The 16,667-nt window shown below is 54.8% G+C and overlaps 2 protein-coding genes and 1 non-coding gene across 6 annotated transcripts; all 3 read right to left on the bottom strand.

Annotated features, from left to right (window-relative positions):
- Positions 1-348: 348 nt before the first annotated feature.
- On the bottom strand, positions 349-13,985 carry PTPN6 (protein tyrosine phosphatase non-receptor type 6). Of its 2 annotated transcripts, none has more exons than XM_009817792.2 (15): positions 13,957-13,985; positions 9,550-9,672; positions 9,050-9,244; positions 5,636-5,858; positions 4,808-4,924; positions 4,522-4,635; positions 4,012-4,108; positions 3,521-3,600; positions 3,280-3,429; positions 3,032-3,163; positions 2,595-2,749; positions 2,227-2,294; positions 1,674-1,825; positions 817-914; positions 349-696 (listed from the first exon to the last, which is right to left on the bottom strand). In XM_009817792.2, exons 1-15 carry the CDS (start codon positions 13,968-13,970, stop codon positions 588-590), a joined length of 1,827 nt encoding a protein of 608 aa, XP_009816094.1. In that variant the 5' UTR covers positions 13,971-13,985; the 3' UTR covers positions 349-587. The 2 variants fall into 2 exon arrangements, with proteins under 2 accessions (XP_009816094.1, XP_009816095.1); XM_009817793.2 differs by lacking the exon at positions 13,957-13,985 and adding an exon at positions 9,952-9,995.
- Positions 13,986-15,363: 1,378 nt separating this feature from the next.
- C1H12orf57 (chromosome 1 C12orf57 homolog) lies at positions 15,364-16,500 on the bottom strand. Of its 3 annotated transcripts, none has more exons than XM_059824241.1 (3): positions 16,481-16,500; positions 15,781-15,957; positions 15,364-15,687 (listed from the first exon to the last, which is right to left on the bottom strand). In XM_059824241.1, the coding sequence occupies exons 2-3, from the start codon at positions 15,902-15,904 to the stop codon at positions 15,539-15,541; spliced, it is 273 nt and encodes a 90-aa protein (XP_059680224.1). In that variant the 5' UTR covers positions 15,905-15,957; positions 16,481-16,500; the 3' UTR covers positions 15,364-15,538. The 3 variants fall into 3 exon arrangements, with proteins under 3 accessions (XP_059680224.1, XP_059680208.1, XP_059680217.1); XM_059824225.1 differs by lacking the exon at positions 16,481-16,500 and adding an exon at positions 16,029-16,080; XM_059824234.1 differs by lacking the exon at positions 16,481-16,500 and adding an exon at positions 16,029-16,080 and having other exon boundaries at positions 15,868-15,957.
- On the bottom strand, positions 16,164-16,223 carry LOC132318733 (U7 small nuclear RNA). The gene has a single exon (XR_009484366.1). It is a non-coding gene; the product is annotated as a U7 small nuclear RNA (small nuclear RNA).
- Positions 16,501-16,667: the final 167 nt, after the last annotated feature.

Here is a 16,667-nt window from a genome sequence, read left to right as displayed (position 1 = left end):
TGTTTATTTACAAACAAAGGAGAAAACATGGCCATCACATCCAATTCTGGTATATGTACAGCATCCAATCGAAGGATCAAGTAGAAAAGGGATCATAGGGCAGAGGGTTGGTGTTAAGGCAAGAGGAAGTTTCCTGTTGAATTACAGAGGAGCTGAGCTGCAACGGACCAAAAACTCCCGACTTTAAAAGATAAGGCTCCAGGAACACTCACAGGCTAAACTCTAACTCACAGCCGTGGGCAGAGATGTAGCTCCTGTAAAGCGCTTCCTTAGCTCTTCCTCACGAAGTCTGCTGAAGCTGACACAGCAGAGTTTGGGTCCCAGCGCTCAGAGAGCAAGGGAAAGAAGGGGTGTGATTTTTTTCCTGTTAATGAATGACAAAGGGGTGGCACAGGCAAGGGACAATGAAGTCGGTCAGCTGAGCTGGAAAGCAGTCTGGTTCAGGGCACCGGAAAGTGGCACGGAAGAGAAGGGGAAGGCCTGGTTCCAGTTCAAGAGTGAGGAATGCGAGACAGGCCAGCCTGGACAGGAGCTCCAGTCCTGCACCCCGGGTTCAAAACCCCCATGGGGCTACCTGCAATGTATGCTTATTTTTTCTTTAGTGAGCCTTTCAGCTTCTTCTCTGAGGAGCGCTGTTTCCGCACCTTCTCCTCCTTTTTCCCCACGTTCTCATAAACCATTGACTCCTCTTTCTGCCTGTAAGACCAGGGAAAAACAAGGGGAAAAGTGAGCAAGAGGAAAAAGCCAGCCAAGCCAGCAAGGAGACTATTGCCAGAGGCAGGTGTAGCCAGGCCTCTGGTTTAGGTGAGCTCTTACTTGGAGGATTTCCGTGAAGCCTTGGCATGCATATTCCTCACTGCAGGGGGGTAGGCGATGTTGCCATACTCAGACTCGTTCGGCTTGCCTTTCTGAGACTACAGGAAAGAAAAAACAAGCTGAGAAGAGTGTGGTCTGGGAGAAGCATGTGAGGCATCGTGGAAGAGTGCTGGCTGTTTCACCATGCTTCGTGCTAGAACCTCAGTGGAGGTTGGTGGATTGCTGAAGTCCTCGGTGCACTCTGCCCGCCGCTGTCGCAGACGTGAGCAGCAGGGATGCAAATGTATCCTTGTACAGGGTGAATAGTGAGGCAACAAATTTCTGGAGGCACTGGAATGCCTGAGAGTGCCACGCGTCAGCTAAAGAATATTAAACAGATAGCAGCAGCTAGTGGATGCTGCCAGGGGCTACGAGGAGAGATAAAAGATGCCACTTCTCAGCTAGTAGGAGAAAATCCTTTCCACAAAGGCTTGGGAGGCAACTGCAGAACCAGGATGGGAAAGATAAAGAGGAAAGGAGAGGGCAAAGTCTCTGCCTGTCTTGCATTCAGCTTGCAACAAAACAGCACTTGGTGGAGGCATTATATGGAACGTAGTAGAAATAACTGCATTAAAACTTACTGCTGTTTAGCAGTTCAGAAGGGCTTGGTACTTGAGCTGCCGCTGTTGTCCCCTGAATTTTAAAGGGAGGAACAGGGACTCAAATCTTGGTGCGCCATCGTGGTCTGTGTAGCTTCCAGTGCTAGCTTAAAGCTTGGGAAACAAGAGCGCTCGGGAAACAGGAGCACTCGGGCTCAGAGCCAGCACCTTGCAAGGGCCTAGACTCACAGGACAGGAAAGCAGAGTCCCCTTTCTCACCTGGATAATTTCCAGCTTTTTCTTGGTCGTCTCTATGAACTGGCAGATGGCCATGTAGATGAACTTGTACTGGGCCTCCGTCTGCACCATCCCTGAGCGTTGGGCCCTGACCATCTGGATGGTCTTCTGGATGTCAATGTCACAGTCCAGCCCTAGCAAGGGGCACCGGAAAAGCTTATGGATGCGTTTACTGACCCCCCTCTCCCAATTCTCCACCAAAAGCAGTCACAGTGGAGATGAGTCAAGAATTTTCCACCTCCCTCCATACTCTTTACTCCTGTGTGGAGCTCCTATCCCTCCTTCCTGCTCAGCATCTTCCAAGTCCGGCCCTGGAGGAAGAGCCCGAGCTCAGGGAAGGCAGAAGCCACAGTGAGTGGATACGGTGCAGAGATCCAGCAGCTGCCACACAGCAAGGACAGCACAACCTTCTCAGGGCTGTGGCAGGATCTCCCCCACTGATACCTGATAGTTTTCATCCCTTTGCAGCTGGACTTAAAGGCAGAGCCCTACTGGGTGGGCCAATTCACTTCAAGACACTTTGGGGTCCTCTTACCCTTGGTGGAGATTGTTTCCACTATCATATCAATGACGATGATAGTCCCGGTGCGGCCAATCCCAGCACTGCAAGGAGAAGACAAGCAGAGGTCAGAGCGATACAGCTCCCGAAGCAAAATGCTGCTGCTTCTGGGGAAGGACTTGTAGCACTTGTAGCAGCTGTCCAGCAATGCCACAGAAGAGTCGAGGATTCAACAGGCAGCAGAGTTTGGTTTGGGGGCATCAGAGTGAAAAAAGCAAGTATCAGGGCTGGCAGATGCTTCACTCGCAAGTCCCAGGGAACAGCTGGTGCAGCAGGACAGACTTTCTACACCTCACCCTATATAAAGGATGGAGAATGCTTCAAGCCCCAGCCTTTGCACCAACCTGCAATGCACCAGAATAGGCCCTGCATCCGGGATGCTCTCCTGCTTCTGGTTTATTTGGTCGAGAAAGCTGAGCACTCCTCCCGGCTCGCTGGGTACACCGTGGTCAGGCCAGCTCAGGTACTGGTAGTGCCAGATGTCACGCACAGCCTTACCCTGATGATAACAAAACACCCCACTGGTGAAACTGCAACCCAGCCCTATCCCTGGCCTCTGTCCCAGGGGGAGGTGGGTCTGCAGCTGGAGGGACTCTCTCGTCTCCTGCGCACTTCTTGGCGCTTCCACCAGTGTGATTCCAGCCCAAACCAGGTGGGAACAGCAACCCCAAGAACGATACAGCAGCAGCATCACCACAGCACCCAGCAGTTCCCAGCCTTAGCCGTACAGTGACCCTTAGACCCGGAGGCTCCACGACAGCCCTCGCCCAGGCACACTCACGTTATCCATTGGACACAAACAGAGGTGCCGGAGTTTGTACTCCAATGCGTCGTGCTCCCCAGCGTTCTCCACAAGGTAGGGACCGTATTCCTTCGTGCTGCCCACCTCTGGCCAGTAAGGCACACATTTGTTCTGTGGGGCAGAAAGGGCAGGGTGAGGACAGGCAGAAGGCAGGAAAGAGAAAGAGCAGAGCAGTGGTTGAAGGGGAAAAGAGGGCAGCTCCGAGACACCTACAAACTGCTACTTACCCGCCCTTTTTCTACCTCCCGTGTGGTCATCACAATAATGTGCGTGTTCTCCTGCCACACCATTTGCCAGAAGTCGTTGACTGTGGCATCCAAGCAACCCTGGCTAGCGATGTAGGTCTTGGTGCACTCATCTGGGCTGATCAGGTTGTTCTGAGTGTGAACAGGGGAAGATCAGGAGGGCTGCAGGAGCAGGCAGGCCTTCCCCCATCTTGGGCATACAGCCATCTTTCAAGAGTCTCACCTTGACATAGTTGGCATTGATATAGTCAGATCCAGGTATATTTGGGTCCCTTCCTTGGAGGATGACTCTGGAGTGATCAACTGGGGATGCAGTATAAGAATAAACAATGAGGTACTCTGTGCCCAGCCACATGAAGCTCCTTCGCTGCCCCATGCCACCTCATTCACGTTACCCAGTGCCTGCAGCATGCCCCATGTTTTGACCTCTCCTTCTCCGGGGTCAGACCAATCTCACCGCGTCCACCTATCTCTCTACCCCTATGATGGACCATCAGAAGCTAATGAGTCTGATGGGACCCTCCCTCTTCCCTTCAAGGACATGAAAAGGCTGTGACCTCTCTCATCAGCTCTTAAATCCTCAATGCCGCACACCTTGTAACCCACTCTGGAGGACAGAGCGGGCTGAGGCAGGGCCAGGGATGACTGGGGCAGCTCTTCATTGCCTGTCTGTGTCTGTTTGGGGTTTTTTTATAGTAGAGAAGCAAGACTCACAGGGCAAGATGTTCTTGTATCGGTTCTTGCTCTTGTTTTCAGGTCTCTGACCCTCATGACGGTCAAACAGGTGCTTGGCTTCCTGTTTTTGCAGACTCTGAGAGCAGGAGAAAGAATAGTCATGGCAAGGTCACAACGTATGACAGGGGAGGTGGGCACTCGGAGGAACAGTGGTGACTCTGGGGACACGTGGGCATGCTTGTGGGGGAGCAGAGAAGTGAAAAGCAAACCTAGACCTGAAAAGTTCAAGGTTCATGCCCTTAATTGCCTTGGTGACTCGTTCTTCCAACCACGAGAAAGCATATTTCTACCTCACTGCGTTCACTTAAAGATGACACTCACTCCCCAGAGGAACATGTTCCAAGCAGAGACTTCTTTTAGAGATAAATTGACAAGAATTTACAAGACAAATGAGAAGTTTGTGACCAGGAAGAAATCAAGGATGGAGAATGAGGTGGTGCACAGGGACTTCCCAAAAGGCCAGAATAATGTCCCCCAGCAGTTTCTTACATCAAATTCCTCCCAGAATCCAGCCTTGGACGTCTCCTCAGATAGACTCTTCTTGTTCAGTTCCTGCACTCTGTTCTCAATGTCAGCAGCATTCACCCTCGTAGCGTAGTAGGGCTGGGGATGGGAAAACACAATGGGTTGGCATGAGGGAGAGAGAGACACTGCTGGAGAGCAAAGTCTCCTCTGTGTGCTGTGGAGAAAAGGAGGAGAGGGACACAAAGGAGAAACAAACAGCAATTGGGTCCCTCCCAAAGGATCCCTAAGAAACAGAGGAAATGGGATTTACCTGCTTCAGGTACACAAAGGAGCCAGACACCTCCTCGATTCCAGTCTTCTTGAAGTGCTCCACCAGATCTGCCAAGCTGTCAAACCTTTCAGCACCTCCAAACGTGTAGCGTCCGTTCTAAATGGGGGAAGAACGCGTCATGTCCCACTCATAGCATCCCTATAGACAAAGCTGATAACGCTCAGGGAAAAGGTAACGCTGGGGTGCAAAGCCATAGGCACCACCCTGTTGCCATCTAGAAAAGCATTTCCGCTGGCAGGGAGGTCAAATGGTAGTTTGCCCTGAGAACACCAAGTTCATAGCATGGTGAACTCACTGCTGTTCTCAGTGGATGGAAGCCCAGGGAAGGTATATTGCCCTCAGATCCCGTTTAAGGTCAGTTGCTTTCTTTCCTCGAAATCTCCCTCCACTCTCTGCATCATCCCACATGAAAGAAATAGGAGAACTTGTGAGAGCCAGGTTGGCAACATCCTTCAGACTAAGTGTGGAGACCTTGCAGATGCCCCTCCTCCTCCTCCAAGAGCTTTTAACTCTTCCGATGAACTCGTAATTAGATTGTGAATCCTCCTCTCTCTTCCACCACAAACTCCCTGTACTGGAGTTCTCGGTCACACCGAGCCCTGCTTCCTCCCGTGCCTGAGCACCCAACGCTGCCCACGGTCACCCAGACTGGGGCGAGGACATAAGGAACCTGCAAGGTGACAGCACTTTGATCCAAATTCAGAAACACTGCTGGTGGTAATCTAGCTGGCAGGGGCCGTGCTTTTGAGGACGTGATCAGCAGAGACCTCTTCCACTCCCTCTCCTTTTGCTCTCCCAACTGCTCACCTCACACATGATCTTGACGTGCGTGACTTTGAGCTGGGACCCAGAGGCACTGGTTGCCCCAGCTGGTGGAGCATCAGACCCAGGTTTAAGCTGGTCAGTGAGGACGGACAAGACAAAATCCCCAGGTTTGCTGAGGCTCTCCCGCACCAAGAAGGTCCAAGGGGTGGCTTTGGCCTGGAGAAGTGACTCAGCTGCAGAGCCCGACAGATGCCCATGGTACCACCTAGGAAGAAACAAGAGAGGGTCAGAAGAGAGGTGGAGATGCAGGTAAGTGGATGCCCTTGAGCCGATGAGTGAAGGACAGCAACACTGGGGAAGGGTGAGGGAGGAAGAAAGAACGGGGGAGAGAGGGGAGGGAAAGAGAGAGGGAAGGAAACCAAGGGAGGAGCAGGATCTTGGGAAAAGCAGATGAGACAGAAAGAAGTAGAGAGCTGGCAAGAAAAGGAAAGGGCAAGGGATGAGGTGGAGTTACCTCAGGCAAGGGACCTGGGGAGCAGAATGCTGGTACCAGAGGACCCAGTGGGAAAGCACCGAGTGTGATCCAGTTGTGTGATACACACAAGCACAGGTAAGCAATGCTTGCTGGCTTGAAGACCAGTTGGGGAAGGGTAGTCTGTGGGTGTCAGCACCTCCCAGCGATATTGGGATTCCAGCCTTACTGCTGCAAGGCGCTTTGGAAACTCAAACACCAGGGAAACAAAAATAAACCCCCAGTGAGTCAGAAACTCTCCCATCGCATTTATCAGCACCCAGATGGCTGTGTTGAGATCAGATCCATTAAAGAACCATGCCAGTGACCCCTCTTTCTGAAACTCAGTCACCTCTTCAGTCAAAGGGTAATTCCCATTCTCCGGGCACATCACACTGCAGCAACCAGCCTAGCCATGGGAGTGAACACCAGGAGCCACCTGGAGCCCATATTCTCTGCCTGGTACTTATCACTGTTGATCCATGTGCACGTTCCTGTCCTCAGTGCAAACACCCAGTCAGCAGCTCCTTCTCTCCTCTCAGCACAAGGTGAGGAGCAACCCCATTTGACCGAGAAGCTCTCTGCCTTGCTGCAGGACTGGACCCAGGGCACAGAGGGACACAAGCGTGGTGCAAATGGCACAGCTGGTGCTAACGGCACAGCCGGTGCCAAGCCCCTTCCCACCTACAAAGGTCTCTGGAGGGGTGCGTGCCTGCCTGGTGAGATCTCACTGCGCTGTGAGGTGTGGGTGCAAGTGATGGTCACCAGAAGCAGGCTGGGAGATGGGACAACCCCGGCCTCTCCTCCTACCGCAGGGCTCTTGGCCCTGCAGAAACTCCAGATGTGACCCAGGTTGTCTCTGCAGATCCTTTAGTTCCTCATGCCTGTCCCAAGCTCCACAGTCTCTTTGGACCACACCAGAAGGTCCTGGGGGGCACTGCTGAGCTGCCAAGTGGAGACGCGGAAGGCTGTGTTCCCTGCTTCCACAAAACTCGCTCGGAAGCTGGAGCTAGAGATCCAAATTACAGAAAGTTGAGAGCTGTGAGGTGCTCTGGGCACTGGGAAATGCTCTGAATCATCCCACTCCTCATGGTACCAGTTTTCTGGTGGAGCCTTTGCCAGGTCTGGACCCATCTCAGCCCAGAGGCCACCACAGCCCTGGTGCTCCTGCCCCGGTCCCTTCGCTCCTTCCCAGCTCAGTGTCAGGGAGGGGATTTGGGCCCTTCTGCTCCCGCAGGGACGGGCCTGGTCCAAACAGGCCCCTCCGGTCCTGGGACGTCCCCATCTCCAGCGGGAGCCGTGCGCTGGGCTCTGCGTTCAGGAGCCTTTGCAGCATGGCTGCTGTGCCAGCTGAAGGCCGTGTTGACTGCAGCTCTGTCCCGCTTCCACACAACTGCCTCAGCACCTGGAGACACAGACGTTTTGGCCATCTCCCCCGGCGAACAGCATTTCAAAAGCAGGTAGCTGTTGCATCAGCCTGACTTGCAACGCCCTCCCTGCTCCCGCTCGTTGCAGGTACCGCAACAAGCGCCAGCCCCGCTCCGTACGTCACTGCGCGCACCACCGTCAAGGCCGGGCTGATGCTCAGTAGACGAGCCAGCGTGGTTACTGCTGTGGCAGCAGGTTTGCTGCCCACAGAGCAGCTAGCAGTGGAGGCCTGGGGTGGTACTGGTGTCTACGGTGAACTTCACGTGGTTAGGGCTCTCTGTTCCCAAGAATTGCGATGGAGTTCAGGAGGCCATGCCCCAGTCACAGAAGCAGCAGGCGTGAATGACTGCCCCTGCATCTGGCTGGAGCAACACATTGCTCCACACAACATCTAGGAACCATTTTGACAGCAAGATGTGGCAGACAGTTATTGTGTCTTGGCAAGTAACTTCCGTCGATCCTCACCTCACGCACTGCAAGAAGTAGCTGGTGACTTTCATTGCACGGCAGTCGTGAATTTCTGAACCCCCTCCCAAAGAAGCGTTCAGCCGCCATGTGCCAGTGCTCAGATGCCCCCCGGGGAATGGTTGACCCCTCCTGCTCAGCAAAGGGGTCTCTGGGCCTCCCGTCCACAGGTAGGAAGAGGTTAATGGGTCCTGTCCCCCCCCTCCCTTCCCCCAGTAGAGCCCAGCTCTTCAAAGCCACGTGATGGAAAATCACTTGGGGAGAGAGTGAGAGGAGCTTTCGCAAGAGCCCGGCGGGGGAGAAGTTTCCAACCGCAGGGAGGAAGGGAGGAAACTGCAGGGCCACAACCCAGCGGCCTCGAGTGGAGAGGACGGCCGGCATGATGCAGACCCTGGCCCCTCTGCAGCCTGACCCCAGAGCAAGCAGGGGCGTACCAGGCGCTTCGCCCAGGGCGTCTTTGCGCCCTGTCTCCAGGTGCACAGGGAGGACCCGTCCACCCCAGAGCGGGGCGCGACTGCTCCCCGAGCTGTGTCAAGGAGCCTGAAAGCACGACACAAGGGCAAAACCACCTGATTTGATTTAGGAACTTGGTGTCAGAGACGTATGCAAAGCGGGGACAGGAAGGAGACTAAGCAGGCTAGGAATAGCAGGGGAACGTGGTCCCGCTGTCAGCTACGTGAGTCACACAGGTCCAGAATAACCAAGAGGTTTGGGGCAAGACTGAGGGCTTCCACATAACATGTCACTCTACAGACTGCTGCAGACCCATAACTAACACCACAATCTTTGCTTTTAGGAAGAGTATATAAATAGCAAAGGCAACAGGAAACCAGAAGTAAAAATAGAGCCCTATTAGGTCTGCTGTGATGGGTCGAGGTATGTCCAGCTATTCCTGGGGATGCTGCCCCCGTGGAAGCATAGGAGGCTATATGGGAGGCAGGAGACACTTTTTGCAGGGTTTGCCCTGAGGATGCAGGCAGGGCAGAAAGAAGACCATGAAACACAGAGGAGGTCTCATCACAGACACACCAGCTGCTTTGCTTTCTCCGTACCTCTCTGTAGTGGGGTCGGAACAGTTGAGCGGGTATCGCAAGTCGATGATGGTTCCATCTTTGTCCTGCAGCGAGCCCTGTTGCTGCGTGTAGTACTCTACCAGTTCTGACAAGGTGGCAAACTTCTCCCCTCCGTACAGGTCATAGAAATCCCCAGTATTCTGGATGCGGATGTGGGTTACCTGATCACCAACCCTGTGGGATGATGCACAGAGCAGTCTAGTGAGATGGTTAGAAGAGGCAGAAAACGTTCTGCATTACCTGCTGCCATGGCAGCAGAGCAAACCATCCCAGTGAAAGGAGACGACTGGAAAGAGAAGCTCCTGGGGCAGCTTGAGGGAGGGTCTAGAAGATGGTGGGAAGCTCAGGTCCTTTTACAGCTTGGAAAGAACTCAAAGGAATAAGGACAGGATGAAGAAGAGACCACAGGACATGTGAGGATCTAAGCATTCTGTGTGTGTAACCCAGGCAAGACAGAAGTTGGGGTCCAGGTTACTTACCGGACTGAAAGAGAAAAATCCCCCTGATTCTTCCGACTGGGTCTGGCCAGAAAGCTCCCATGGACACCTCGTCCCTTCAGTAAGGCTTCAGCTTCCAGCCCACTCAGGTCACGGTGAAACCACCTAGCAGAGGAAATAAAAACAAGACCAAGCGAATAAAAAAGGCCAGGCACTATTGTGGAGACTTGCACAGTGAAGAATGGTCCCCGGTCAGCATCCCTAGAGATACCCACACAGGTGACAGCCAGCCGCAGCATCCCTTCCCAGCTGGTACCTCCCCCAGCCTATGAAAGGTTTCCATTGAGATATGGCTTCCACGATGATCGCCCCCCGATCAGTCCTACTTTCCTGGTCCCCCTCCTTACACACACACACACACACACACTTCTCAGCACCTCTTACCTCACCATCGTGGAGGGCGAAAGAAGAGGAGGCCAAGTGGCTACCACCAAAGCAACTCAAAAAACACGTCGGAAAAATCAGTTCGCGCTGGCGAGAAAAGGGAAGTCGGAGGTCTGTGCTGGAGCACCCAACGCCAAGCTGTTTCTGCGCCTCTTGGGAGCTGGCCATGTATCTCTCCTGGCGTCTACCGTCAGCCCATTCAGGCCCACTCCATCCACCTGTTTCTGGATAGGTGCCTTGATCTCTGGCCCTCTGCGCAGTGCTGCTGGGCACAGGCAGGCGCGAGCCCCTGCGCAGCCGGGCACACGCGGCTCCAGGAACAGGAAGCGCTCCGAGCCATCGACTCCCCAGCCCCAAGCTGCTTTGCACACACTTCTGCTTCTCCTTTTGTGTCTTTCCTCCCCATCCCCCTTGTTATTCTCGGGTCCCTGTCTTTTTGCACGCCAGGGTTGACTCTACAAGTGCATCTTGGGTCCCGGCCGTGCTCACAAAATTCAGTTCTGCCCATCCTCTGTTCCCCTTCTTCCCCAAAAGGCCAGCGAGAGCCATGAGTGCTCCCCACCCCCAAGCCCTTGCCCTGGTGCCAAGGGGACCGCAGCTGCCTGGGGTCACCCGCACACCTGCAAGGCTGAAGCAGGCAGCGCATGCCAGCATCCACGGAGCACTGAAGCACCCTGCTACAGGTTATGACCGCTCAGGCACGCAGCTTGGCTCTGCTGCACTGCCCTCAGCCACCCAGCTGAAACCTCCACGCTCCAGCTCGCTGATGAACCCTCTGGGCAGGTACATATCCTACGTGCTCTGTACAGCCACAGCGGGAACGTGTTGCAAACCCCGAGGTGCAGGCGCTGAGGTCCAGGCTAGCACTCTAAGCACAGCGCTGCCTTCCTGAGAACAGCCCGCTTGGGGACGCGACTGACACGAGCAGCGGTAGCTCCGGAGGGCCGGGGTGGGAGGTGGCGTTGAAGCTGCCCAGTAAAGCAGGCAGAGAGCAGGACAAACAGCTACTACCCACAGTGGGCCCGCACAGCACCAAGAGAGCTTAGCCTAGGACCTTCAAGATCCCAGCAGAGCATACCGAGGCCAACGCTGTCAGCCTGGACAACCAGATGCAAAGAAGGAAAATAAACCATTTCCAGTTACCCAGCCGTTTCCAGCCACGGCCCATGACCGCCCTTTTCCATAGCACTGCTTTCAAGGTCTGCAGTTCTCATGACAGAACGGGAGCTAAGCAGTGGCCGAAGAGGGCAACACAGCTGGCAAGGAGGCCAGACTCTTCCCTGGGGGCATTTCGGCTAGCCCGTGTGGTGGTACGGGCGGCGGGCACAGCAAGAGACTTGCTCTTTTCAAGACTTCCCTGCACACCACCAGACTGGGAAATCCTGCAAAAAGCTGAACAGAGTGCTAGCAATGACCAAGACAAAACTCGTGGCCAAGACAGAAACTAACAACAAAGGGAAGTACAGGAGAGACAAGTGGGAAGCTAGACTTCATTGCTAGAAAGGCAGCCCAGGCACCTACAGCTTCCTTTGAAATGCTTCTGGTTTCGCACACATGATGAGCCGGGATGTGGTGATCTGCAGGGATCCAGCTGTACTCACTTAAAACTGAGAGTAAAAAAAAAAAAGGAGTCTTTAAAGGCACTGAGACCCGTGGCTCAAGGGAACAACTTCTATACAAAGTTGTAGAAGTCGCATCTAAAAGACTGTACCTACAGCCGAGCCAATCTAGCACTGGCACAGGAAAGAAATATTGTTTAGCGGTAGGAGAGAAATGACAGGAACTCCTGGGCAGAAGTCCCAAAAGAGGACTCGCGATCTGAAAAGATCATCTGGCGGTTTTAGAGCCAGGTTCTGCTTTGTGGGACACAGCAAAAGGCCGAGCAGCAACAGGCAAAACTGGCAGCAAGGGAAATTCTGATTAGGTATCAGGAAAAACTGGCAGACGCACTCCCCGCCAAGGGCAGGTCAGCAGTTGCCACAGGTCCCCAGAGAGGCTGAGAACTCTCCGCCCTTGGAGATGTTCAGGACTCACCTGAACAAGGCCCCGAGCAACCTGATCTAGCTTCGGGGTTAGCTCTGCGGTGAGCAGGGGCTTGGGCTAGGTGACCCAGAGATCAGAAGGGTAGTTGAAGGAAGGGTAGAGGAAGAGGTTATGCACGGAGCTTTTTTTGCCCCTGTGCTCCCTGAGCCTTTATTTGCAGCTACTTGTAGTCAGCCGTCAAATCCGTCACAAATTTAGCATCCTTTGGCAAGGAATTCCACTGCCCAGCTACAGAAACACCCTCTCCTTTGGCTTGCTTATGACCTGCTCCCTGCCTCATTTTTATTAACATCTGGTTGTTGTAAAGAAAGAAAAATCAATGACTGATTCTGGATTGCTATTCGCCCGCTCCAAACTGCTTATGATACGGACCCGTAACGTCCATATCCTTCCTCAGCTCTTTGCCAGGCTGAGGACTCCAACCCTCTTTAGGTGTTCTTCATGCAGAGCTTTTCTACACCTCTGATCACCTTTGCTGTCCCTCTCCAAGACGTTTCCAGCTCTGTTGTATTGGTTTGGAGCTGAGGGTGAAGGGTGGCATGGAACTGCAGTGTTGGAGATGCTGGTGAGACACGGACGTGTGTTTTATATGTAAACTTTGAATTAGTTTTTGCCATGAACATTGTTTTACAGGTGCCTAATATATATTTCATCTGCTGCTCTATTGCCCACTCATTCACTATCATAAGGCCCTTCTGCAATTATCCACAGTCAGCTCCCACCCTATTATCCTGAATCACTTTCTACCATCAGCCAATTTTCTCACCTCACCATACAAGCTCTGTTTCCAGGTCATTTGGGAATACACTGAACAGTGTGTATTTCAGGTTAGGCCCCTGTGATCTCATCACTGATGACTTCCCTCTGTTGTAAAAACTGGATCTTTATTCCCACCTTCTGTTTCCTATTTTCTGCTAATTCTTTACCCAAGAAAAACATCATCTGCTTTCTTATGCCATGGCTTTAGCTTTATTTAAAGACTTTGATGAGAAAATCTTGTAAAATATTTTTTTTAAAAAGCCAAGGAAACTGTATCAGCCAGACCTCCGTTATCCACAAGCTTGCTAAGTCCCTCAAAAAACTCATTTTACAAGACAGGATTTGCCTTTACAAAAGCAGATGCTGACTCTTTCTTTAATATCACACTCATTGCTTTCTCCGTCACACTGTCTACCCTCTTGTCCAGATACTGACTTTATTGTTCTGGGCTTCCCTCACATTTAGGGGATCCCATCTGGAGCCCTTTTTGAGAATCGGCATCGCATTTGTCACTTCTAAGTCTCAGCACTGAGATGATTTTAGACAGGAGGTTTTGCCATTCTGGACAGAACTGCATCGTGGTTCTGTTGCTGGTGCAGAGTGAAGGCCACCTGAGCTTGGGGAACGGGCAGGTGGACCTTCTTCCTGCGACTTGCCCAAGCCAGATGCTCTCCGTCAGGCCGCGGGACCCCAGGACAGTGCTGGACCGTCGCTGTTGCCCAGACCCTTACCACAGAGTAATGACAGGGCAAATCCCATTTCCTTACACCACGCCACCGCAGTCCCCAGAGCTGAGCACCCCTTTTTGACTGACCGTGAAGATTTTTACGTCCTGCTGTTCCGTGAAGGGCTATAAAGACCACAGCAAATCAAGAAATAATCAGGATTAAAAAGGTCGGCCACCTGACCTCTCTCCGGACAAAACCACTCGGAGATGCGGCAGCTGCAGGGCTGGCAGAGTCACTGTAGCGGGCTGGGCATCGCAAATCCTGCTCTTTCTTTATCAAAGTGAGGAGGAGTGATGGTAACAGCAATAGCAATCTTAAAACACCATCAACTCCAGTGGTCCGGCTATCCTGTAGCTATTAGAAGGCGAGTTGTTTTTTTTTCCCCCTTCTGTGCCTGATTCCTACCGCCAGCATTTTTATTTTTCTCTCCAACAACTCTTGTTTTCTTCCCCTAACCAGTGTTCACAGCACTCACCCACAGGATGGCATCAGGGTCTTGACTCTCAGATCCCCACCGATGGAGGACAAACAGCAGCAGGCCAGGGAAAGTACCACAGCCCTTAAACAGGGGGTCCTACTAAAGACAATAAAGCACCATTGGACTTATCAAGACAGTATCTTGAGACGAACTGGGGAGAGAGATCAAAGACCTTGACAGGGGAGGGGTGGACTCGCACCCTCCCGACAGGGCTGGATGGCGATGGTGGTGAGTGCCATGGCTCTGGAGGAGCAGCTGGCAGCGTGTGGGGGCTGCAGCACCTCCCGTGACTCACCCGTGCCTGATCCGCACAATCCCGAACTCTGCCTGTTCCTAGGCGGACTCAGGAGAAGGTAGCTCCAGGTCAGGCAAGCCGCAGGCCTCAAGCAGAGGACTTGATTTTCACCATTTGCAAAGCACTTCCTGGGCTGTAGTTAATGAATAATTAGAGGGGTGGGGGAAGGCCAAGGCCAAGCTGGGAGAGGTGGATGGAGACGGAAGGGACTGACTGCTCTTCCTGCCTCCTATCCACTAAGCTCACGCCCTCGCTGGCTACATTCCTGCCTGGTTCGTAACCGAAAGGCACAGAAGGCGAAACCGGGCGCAGCTCTCTCACGCCTGGCTTGCAGCTCCCTGCTCTCCCCGGCCTGGCTTCCTCGCCCCCAGCCCTGCCACCCATCGCCCTCCCCGCAGAGCTCAACGCTTCCAAGGGCAAGAGGCACGCAGCCCAGGAGGCTGCAAGCAGACCTTCGTTTGGATGGAGCCAGAAACACAAAACATCACACCGGAGCGAGGTGCTCCCCTAGGTTTGTCTCTCTTCCAGCCCAGAAGTCGCGAGACGTAGTTTTACATCGTTTTATGTTGTTCTAATCCAGGCTGCAGCCAAATGGGGCAAGGCCAGCCCTCCCACACCACACCGCTCCCTCCTGCATCTCTCTGCCGCCTTTTTCATTAGGGGCCGACGTGTTTGATTGTGCATTCAGCCGGAAAACAATGCCGCTGCAGGCACTGGTGGTAGGAGCGAGTTAGCCGCACTGACCCTGCTGGGGACAGGGGTCTTGGCAGCATTTATGGCACTTGCCGAACAGCACTAGGTTAGGTTTAGGAACGCGTTACCTAGTATGTTTCAAACAGCGCATTTGTAAACGCTCGCCCTTAGGGCTTAGCGCTTCCGGAATGTCAAAAAAAGTCACTTCGATATCAAGTCCTAAGGCTTCACACCAAGGCTGGTATACGCAGTTACCTTTTTGGAGAACTTGGTACACACTGGGCCCCTCAAAACACTAGCACAGACTTCATCGGGCATGAGGTGGGCGCTGCTGTAACTGCCTCTGCACCAGGGAGAAGCACCTGTGCCTGAGGAGCACCACTGAGCTCGCGTTCATCCATAAAACAAGGGCGTTTTCAAGACATTCTTTATTCACCGGCAGACACAAACATGCACAAAGCATCCCATTCCTTTCCGGTCAGCGTCTCCCTTGTTCGGGCGCTCCATTCCCGGAGCCGAGGGAGCCGCACCTCGAGAGGTCAGCCCCGGCCATGGCACCGCGACCCGGCAGGGCAGGAGAGGCCCACGGTCTCAGGAGGTTGCCACGCCGCCGGTCCCGGCCCCGTGCGGCGGCAGCGTCATGGGCGGCAGGAACATGGCCTTGAGCTTGCCCGACATGCTGGCGATCTCCGGGTCCTGCGACTCATACGACTTGATCAGCCGGGCGAACTTCAGCACCCCTGCAAGGAAAGGGGTGGGAAGGAGGCACCCACCCCGCCGCCGCCGCCCCCTCGGCGGGCCCGCAGCTCCCCGCCCGGCGGGGAACAACCCACCTTCGCCATCGTTGCTGAAGCCGTAGGCTTTGATCACGTCCTGCTGGATCTGGGTGGCCACGGGCAGGAGGAACTGCAGCATCTTGCCCATGTCGTTGCAGGCGTTGTCACGAGCCTCCTCCATGCGCTGCGCGTTCTCGGGCGCCCCGAAGGCCTTGATCACCTCCGCCAGCACCGCTGCGGGACAGGGGGACACAGCTGCCACCCGCCCAGCCGCCGGAGCCGCCCGCCGCCCCGCCTGCACTCACCCTTCGCCTGCTCCGCGCTGAGCGCCGCGGCCTGCGCGGACGCCGCCATGGAGCCCGGCGAGGCGGCCGCTGCTCACCACCGGCGCTCATAGCGCGCATGCGCCACCCCGGCCGCCTTGTCATTACACTGATGGTGGAGGCTTCCCGCGCAGCAGGAAACCTACTGGACAAATACTAAAAGAGCTGAAATCACTGCCGGGATGCGGCCCGCGCCGGGCCGCACCCGCGCCGCCCCGCCCCAAGGTGAGGGCGAGGGCCGCTCCCGCCTCCGGCCGCCTCCTGCCTGGGTCCCCGGCCTGCGCCCCACTCGCCCGGCCCCCCCCCGGCGCTGGCAGCGGCGGCAGCCGCCGTAAAGCCGGGCCCTGCCGCGCCGTGTGTGTGGGTATGCAGATGAGACGCTTCCCATTGGTGCCGCGGCGCGCACGCCCCGCCCCGCGGTGGGGCGGACTCACCGTTGCCACCACCGCCGCCGCCACGCCGGGGCTGAGGGGAGCGGCCGGCGGGAGGAGCGGCACAGGGCCCCGCCGGCGGCCCCTCGGCCGGGGCCCCTCCTCCCGCCGCGCCTGCCCCCGGGGCCCGTGCAGGCCTCTTCCCCCGGCGGCGGGGCCTGCGGGCCTGCTCAGCGGCTCCTCCGCGGCG

This window comes from Gavia stellata, chromosome 1 (genome assembly GCF_030936135.1).
Source record: "Gavia stellata isolate bGavSte3 chromosome 1, bGavSte3.hap2, whole genome shotgun sequence".
NCBI classification, from domain to species: Eukaryota; Metazoa; Chordata; class Aves; order Gaviiformes; family Gaviidae; genus Gavia; species Gavia stellata.
The sequence above is the reverse complement of the archived record's forward strand: the minus strand, read 5'-3'. Positions and strand labels throughout refer to the sequence as shown.

What these genes read in the sequence shown, in the direction of transcription:
- C1H12orf57 (XM_059824225.1), bottom strand. Translation starts at nt 16,077, where the DNA reads ATGGCGGCGTCCGCGCAGGCCGCGGCGCTCAGCGCGGAGCAGGCGAAG. An exon ending in CAGCGCGGAGCAGGCGAAGG is followed by an intron (nt 15,958 to 16,028) that starts GTGAGTGCAGGC and finishes CCTGTCCCGCAG; the next exon opens with CGGTGCTGGCGGAGGTGATC. An exon ending in CTTCAGCAACGATGGCGAAG is followed by an intron (nt 15,688 to 15,780) that starts GTGGGTTGTTCC and finishes CTTTCCTTGCAG; the next exon opens with GGGTGCTGAAGTTCGCCCGG.
- PTPN6 (XM_009817792.2), bottom strand. An exon ending in CCTTTGTGTACCTGAAGCAG is followed by an intron (nt 4,636 to 4,807) that starts GTAAATCCCATT and finishes TCCCATCCCCAG; the next exon opens with CCCTACTACGCTACGAGGGT. An exon ending in GGAAACAATCTCCACCAAGG is followed by an intron (nt 1,826 to 2,226) that starts GTAAGAGGACCC and finishes GCCCCTTGCTAG; the next exon opens with GGCTGGACTGTGACATTGAC.